General features: G+C 36.1%; 1 protein-coding gene across 1 annotated transcript; it reads left to right on the forward strand.

Annotated features, from left to right (window-relative positions):
* Nucleotides 1-2,686: 2,686 nt before the first annotated feature.
* LOC148011291 (uncharacterized) lies at nt 2,687-6,674 on the forward strand. Its single transcript, XM_087670339.1, has 5 exons — nt 2,687-3,240; nt 3,706-4,927; nt 6,097-6,207; nt 6,415-6,475; nt 6,562-6,674. The coding sequence occupies exons 1-5, from the start codon at nt 2,687-2,689 to the stop codon at nt 6,672-6,674; spliced, it is 2,061 nt and encodes a 686-aa protein (XP_087526465.1).
* Nucleotides 6,675-8,094: the final 1,420 nt, after the last annotated feature.

Below are 8,094 nucleotides of genomic sequence, written 5' to 3' on the forward strand. Positions count from 1 at the left end.
CTATGTGAAATTATAATCTTTATCATAGTATAAACTATAATAACATTTCAAAAAACTTCGCATTTGTGAATACTAATATCAAAGTACATTTTTCTTTTTATCTCAGGTTTTTCTTGACAATGGTACTTCCAACACATTCTGTGCCTAGAGATCGTGTATTATGTGCACGTAGGGAAATGCTCAAAATTACTAGACATAAATGTAGGCATGTTGCAAGAGTTAGGACTGAATTACATGTTCATGACCATGCAAGAGATATGCATGAACAACATCATGCAAATGGAAACAATATGGATGTTCAAATCCCAAATCAACTATATCAAACCAATCAATTTCGTGTTGTATCTTGCTCTGCTGCTCATGATTTGGTATCCTTTCAGGTTTAGATGTCTACCACAACTCGACAATACAATCCTAATTGTGGCTTGAGTGTGCATAGGCAAATGCTTAATGTTATGAGAGCCGAACGTAGGCACATGGCAAGAGTTAGAACAAAATTACAATAACTGCATCATGCTACCATAGATAGAGATAGATACAATGGCATCCAAGCTACAAGTGTCCAAATGCCAGTTGCACCATTGTTGCCGTTGGAAGTTCAACCACCTCCTATTCGTCAAGAAGACAATCCAACTATCCACAATATAGATGTTGAGATGTTGGATAACCATGAATTGCTATCCTTCGGAGTGGAGGTACGTAGCACAAGTCGACAAAGAAATGGAAACACGAATAATCCAGATTGTGGATTAAGAAATTGTAGGCAAATGCTTGATACTACTAGAGTTGAATGTAGACACAGAGCAAGAGCAAGAACGCAATTACAACAATTGCATTGCACTATAACAAATACAATTGATATAAGTGATCAAATGCCTGGTGCACCATTACTATCCTTAGATGTTCAATTTCCTCGCATTATTCAAGAAGAGAATGAAGCTATCCATAATGCAGATGCAAGTACTGAGATGGTACATGACCAGTACAGGATTCAAGCTCCTATATTTCTACCTCAATATGGTGGATTTTGTTCAATTCTCCATGACATGCCACCTAATTTGGATATTCATCCATCAGTAATAATTTTGCTCTTCCAAAAACCAAATTTGCATGCAATTGGTACCCTTTGCAAGGTTTGTCACCATTGCATGGCTAAGTTGTGGCACGGTGAAACTAAAACAATGCGTATAACTTCGATTGGAAAGCATTGCTGTAGAGAAGGGAAAGTAATTTTACCACCTCTATAGCAGCCACCACAACCTCTATGTAATTTGCTTGATGGCACACATCCACAAAGTAGAGAGTTCAAAAAATATATACGTGATTATAATATCGCATTGGCTTTTGTTTCAATGGGTGCAAAAATTGATGAGCTTTTGCCTCAAAATGGAAATGGTTATACTTTTCGAGTTCATGGATCAATATATCACCGAATAGGTTCCCTATTGCCAAGTGAGGATGGACAACAAATACCAAAGTTTGCACAACTTTATATTTATGACACTGATCATGAGTTATTGAATCGCATTGGGGTTTTACCTAGGCTTTTGCTGGACTTACTACAAGAGCTTCAACAAATGATGCATGATCACAATGCTTACGCACATGCCTTTATAGCAGTTGGTGCAAGCTTGCAACGTAATCCATCAGTAGAAATAAGAATGTCCATTTTTCAAAATCGATCCACCTCTAAACAATATTCAGTTCCCACTGCAAGTGAGGTTGCTACGATCATGCCTGGACAAGGTGATGATGATACACTTGATCATCATAGCATTTAAGTTCGCACACGACAAGGACATTTGATTTATATTTCTAACTTATACAAGGCATATATGCCACTGTTATATGTTCTTCTTTTTCCAAATGGAGAGGATGAATGGCATACTAACGTTCCATATGCATTTATGGATGCTCATATTAATGCCAATAATCTTGCAAATAAAGAGTGTGTCACTCAAATGCAGTATTACACTTTTCGACTTCAGATTCGAGATGACACTAATGCATGTCTTTTGCGTGGTGGTCGCTTTCTACAACAATACATTGTCGATGCTTATTGTAGCATTGAACAATGTAGATTGGCTTGGTGTCATCGTAATCAAGCAACATTGCGAGTTGAAATGTATAGGGGATTGGCTAATATGGTCAATGGTTCAGATACAATTGATACTAATATCGCTAGGATTGGTGTGGGCAGGAGAATAGTATTGCCATCTAGCTTTACAGGTGGACCAAGATTCATGTACCAATTATATCAAGATGCTATGGCAATTGTGCGTAGTAAAGGGAAACCGGATTTGTTTATCACCATGACATGCAATCCTAAGTGGTCTGAAATTACAGATGCTTTGTTGCCTGGGCAAATTGCACATGATCGACCAGATTTAACTGCTAGAGTTTTCATTTGAAACATAAGGACATGATGCAGTCGATAGTGAAAAAGGAGTTGCTTGGTAAAGTTACTGAATATGCGTCCGTCATAGAATTCCAAAAGAGAGGCTTGCCTCATTCACATACGCACTTGATATTAGAACCACGCTTTAAGCCACTAGAAGCACGTCATTATGACTTACTGGTATGCGCTGAGCTACGTGATAAGGAAAGGTTTTCGGATTTGTATCAAATTATCACTAAATGTAACATACATGGTCCGTGTGGTGAGTTCAATCCAAAAAGTGCTTGCATGGTGGACGGAAAGTGTATAAAGGATTATCCAAAAAAGTTTATACATACAACTACAGTTGATAAAAATAGTTATCCTTTATACAAACGTCGAGAGGATGGAAGGACTCATAATGCTAATGGTAACCTCTCAGATAACCGATGGATAGTACCTTACAATCCTTATTTGAGTTCCAAGTATAGTGCTCACATAAATGTTGAGGTTTGCTCGACAATTGCAGCTGTCAAATATTTGTATAAATATGTATATAAGGGCCATGATCGAGCAACCATTCGATTTACAAGTACGTGTGGTTCCAGATCCAATGATATTGACACAGAAAATATTGATGCACAAAATATTGATGAGATTGAGAGGTACTTAGATGCACGATATATTTCAGCTTCTGAAGCATGTTGGCAAATATTTGAATTCAAACTTCATGATGAGAAACCCGATATTCAACGATTGCAAATACATTTACCCGGAGAGAATACTGTTTCCTTTCGTGACTCTGATAACATTTGTGATGTGGTGCAAAATGAAAATGCTCAAAAAACAACTCTCACAAAATGGTTTACATGCAATCGTTTGCACCCTGACGCTAACACAATTCTCTATCAAGACTTTCCAATGTTTTGGGTTTGGAATGCACACAAAAAAATGTGGACAAAGAGAAAGCAAGGAAATACATGTGGTCGAATATACTTTGTTTCACCTACGTGTAGAGAAAAATACTATTTGTGCCTACTACTCACTGTATGCAAGGGGTGCACATCCTTTGAGGCATTGCGTACGGTTGATAATGTGATATATTCAACTTTTAAGGAGGCTTGCATTGCAAAAGGAATGTTGGAAACAGATAATGAATGGCAAATGTGTTTGCATGAAGCTACATTGATGCAAACCGGTACTCAACTAAGAAATTTGTTTGCATCCATCTTGGTATTTTGTTCGCCTGCCCGACCTGGGGCTCTATGGGAAGAGTTCTTAGTTCCGCTGATAAAGGATATAAAACATTGACTCTCCTTGCAAAATAGGCGAAATGTTGATATACAAGATGAGGCCATTAATCATGCGTTGATGCATATTCAAAAACTTTTAGATCAACATGGATGCAATTTGGCAGAGTATCATGGATTGCCTGAGGTGACAATGCAAGAGTACACAAATACTTTGATCCTTGATGAACAACTATATGATAAGGTAGAACAAGAGAATACCTTCTTAATAATGCAAGCTATGTTGAATGATGGACAAAGAAATTATTTTATGGCAATAACAAATGCTATTGATAGTGGTTTGGGTAAACCATTTTTCTTAGATGGCCCAGGCGGTTCTAGAAAAATATTCCTATACAAATGTTTGCTTGCAAAGCTTCGCAATCAAGGTCGCATTGCCATAGCTATGGCATCCTCTGGTATTGCTGCATTGCTTTTGCCACATGGTCGTACTGCCCATTCAAAGTTCAAAATTCCATTGCAACCATATAATAATTCTACATGCAATATACCTGTTCAAAGTCACCTTGCAGCACTGTTAAAAGAGGCAAGTCTTATTTTCTGGGATGAAGCTCCTATGTTGCATCGTAATACCTTTGAGGCACTGGACAGAACTTTAAAGGATATAATGCAGTGTGATATGCCATTTGGTGGTAAAGTTATTCTACTAGGTGGAGATTTTAGGCAAATATTACATGTTGTACCAAAGGGTACGCATGAGGATATTGTTGGTGCTGCTATATGTTGTTCCAATTTGTGGCAATATTTCAATGTTTTGAAACTTACACTAAATATGCGGGTTGCATCAGATCAGGATCAGTTTGTTGCATGGTTGCAAGACATTGGAGATGGAAAATATTTGACACATACTAATAATATATTGCAAATTCCACCTGCATTGTTGTTAAAGGAAGGATCTATGCAAGACTTGATCAATTTTGTCTATCGTGAAATGAATTGTGTAATTGATTACAAAACGTTCTTTAGTGAACGTGCCATTCTTGCACCTCGAAACAATGATGTGGAAATGATAAACAATCATGCATTGCAGCTGATGCCGAGAGAGGTTAAACAATACTACAGTGTTGATTCTGTGGATAGAACTAAGGAGAACTCATTCCTCTATTCTGTGGAATATCTAAATTCCCTTGACCTCGGTGGAGGTATTCCTCCTCATATCTTGTTGCTCAAAGTAAATGCTCCAATAATATTACTCAGGAACTTGAATCCTTCTAAAGGTTTATGCAATGGTACTAGGCTGGTATGCAAGGCTTTCAATAACAAGGTCATTGATGTAGAGATAATTACAGGAACCAATATTGTTGACATAGTTTTTATCATGAGGATAACTTTCATCCCAACTCCACTGAAACTTCCTTTCTCAATGAAACACTTACAATTCCCAATCCGTTTGGCGTTTGCAATGAAAATCAACAAATCTCAAGGCCAAATGTTATCATGTTTGGGGATATATTTAAAAACCCTAGTCTTTACTCATGGTCAACTCTATGTTGCTTTCTCAAGAGTAAAGACTCCGGATAGATTGAAAGTCTTGATTGATGAGAAAGAGGACATGGTAAATGGTACCATCAATATTGTATATAAAGAAGTTTTACAGAAAGTATTGTAACCTCTATTTTTTCAAAAGTGTAATCTTTGTTCTCTCATATTATATTTGCATAATATTTTTATTTCAATACAATCAAAGCCTTTTTTTCTTCTTTGTTCACATATCTATAAAATGTAGTGTTGTACTTTCTTATGCTCTTTTTCAGTATTAAGTTCTTCGTCGCGATGAAAAGCAAGTTCGACTTATTTTCTCTGATTTAATACTTTAATGTTCTAATCATATCTCTCATGTATGGATAGATATTTATGATTTTATGTAGAGTTAAATGTATGTTTGTTTTACTATATGAAAACATAGTGTTTAAATTATTTCTCCCATAAAAAGTTATTTGAACTTTCTATCACAAGTGTAATGTTTTTTTCTCATATTATATTTGCATAATATTTTTGGTGCAATATCATCAAAGTTTATTTATTCTTTTTTTATCAGATATTTTTAGGAAATGAACTATTTTACTGTCTCCTATTCTTTTTAAGTATTAAGATCTTCAAAGAAAAGCAAGTTTAACTTTTTTCATTTAGCAAAAAATAAAATGTTTTAATCTCTCATGCTCTTTTGAAATATTATATTCCTTGAATAAAACCATGTTTGACTTATTTTCTATGAAATTTTGTTTGCATTTATATAAAAGTAAGTTTTGAGAAATTATCATGTATAAAGTTCTTTTATACAATATGCATTACAAACTCTTTTTCTCTTCTAAATTGGTATTCTAATTTCAATATTGTAAATTCATTTTTCCCTTTTTAAAAATTTAATCAATATTACTCATTTTTATGTTTTCTAAATTTTATTAATAGATGGCCCAAATAGTGTTCGAATATTATCGTGCCTCTCCTTATCAAATGAGACTTCAAGAAGCATTGCGAACTATTGCTACAGATGATATTATCCATAAAACTTTGGCTAGGGTAATCGAAAGATTACCCAATGATGGATTTACTAATGGAAACACTCCTTTATATGTAGAAATTTTATATTTTGGATGGATCTTATGCTACTATGTTGGACAAACAGATGTTGAGTACTTCATATCTCGGTCCCATACTAGACACATACCGAATGACTAGAGTAAATGGAAGTTTCAAGATTTATCATGTTTTGTAACTTTGCATCAGTTTCATCCAAATTCTGCCAACTGCTCTACTAATGTTAGAGCCAATCATATCATGTCCCCAGGTAATACTTACTCACCATTTTCATTAATGTTTTGCTTTATAAATTTAATATTGTTATTTCTAAAGTGTTTTTTTTTTCATTTTTAGATGTTGCAGCACAATCCGGGGCAAGGCGTGTCACAGCTTCGCCCACACATGTTCCCCATGCTAGATCCACTGTTGATAATTCATCTAAGAAGAGAAAGCTTTATTTTCAATAGTTGATTTTCGACAATACAACTATCTTTTTGAAAACATTATATACTTTCTTTTCCATCTACCTGTTGTTATAGTTGGAATTCTTTCAATGATATTTAAAAATCACTTTTGCTTTAGTTATATTTTTCAATTATTATGATTGAGATAATCAATGTTATTGTATTGAATTGCTAGATTTTATAATGAAGTTTAAAAATTGCAAGACTATTTGGATGGAAGAATGTGTGAACAAATTAAAACATTGGTGCTTCACATTTTGGCACGAAGTGCAGGGAGAAAGTTGGCGCGTAGTGCCTGCCGCGGCGCGAACCACCGGGCCGAGTCTAGGCGCGGAGGGCCTAGTTGAATTTTAGCTATAGGTTCGGACCCCGAACTTCCAAAGGGCTTTTCGAACCTACCCCCTTTTCCAAATCTTCATTTTTCAATCAAAACCCCCTCCTCTCCTCTCTTTCTCACATGCAATATCTCATTTTCTCTTCCCCTTGCCTTTTTTCATCAAAGCCTTCCCCTTCACCTCCCTTTTTAAAATTAAAACCCCTTCCTTTCTTTCTTACTTATAATCTCTCTTTCTTTTCCTCATCCTTTTTTAAATTAAATTCTTCCCCCCTCTCTTTCTTATATGTAGGGCTTAGGTTCTCTCTCTCTCTCTCTCTCTCAAGTTAAACTTTTTAATTTAACATTTTCTTTAATTAAACATTGTAAAAACTTTTTTAATTAAAAAATTTTCAAACATAGTTTTTCACACACTTTGAGAAGGAGATAGAATAAAAGAGAGTGTTTACCGCAGCACAGAGGAGCGGGAAATGGAAAAAAGGAAATAGCAAAAGGCGTAGGACAAAAGGAAGAAAAATGCACCTTAACTGGTAACTAGACCCTGAAAAAATTAAAAGCACGGGCACGACCCTCAGTAAGTCTTAGAGTCGCCCAAGGAAAGTAAAAGAGTAAAAAGCGCACCATTAAGTGTGAAAGTGCTCCCGATTCCTTGTAAAAGAGTGCCAGGCTCACTCCTGTGCAAATTGTATGCATTAGTGGGGAATAGGATAGATTAGAATGGTGGGAAATGAGAAATGGGCCTAGGCTAATGGCCGGCCATGTAAAAAAGGGGATGACCGCCCATGAAAAGTAGGGCATGTATATAAAGTTCAAAAAGTGAATGAGAAGATCATTCTTGTGTGTGGCCAAAGCTTCTTCTTCTTCTTCTCTTGTTTCTTGCCTTCTTGCTTGTGCTTGAGAGAGGGATTGAGAGAGAGTGAGGGAGTGATTGTGTGAGAGTGAGGGATCTTGGAGAAGAAGCTCTCCATCTTCTCTCTTCATCTTCCCCTCCTCTCTTCTCTTCTCTTGTCTCGCGTGTGGCTATGGAGGATGAAGCTCATGGGAGAGGGATTGAGGTTGCTTGAGCTTGCCTCAAGAATCGTGGAGCCA

This window comes from Lygodium microphyllum, chromosome 28 (genome assembly GCF_053477565.2).
Source record: "Lygodium microphyllum isolate KBCC chromosome 28, Lygodium_microphyllum_v1.1.10, whole genome shotgun sequence".
NCBI classification, from domain to species: Eukaryota; Viridiplantae; Streptophyta; class Polypodiopsida; order Schizaeales; family Lygodiaceae; genus Lygodium; species Lygodium microphyllum.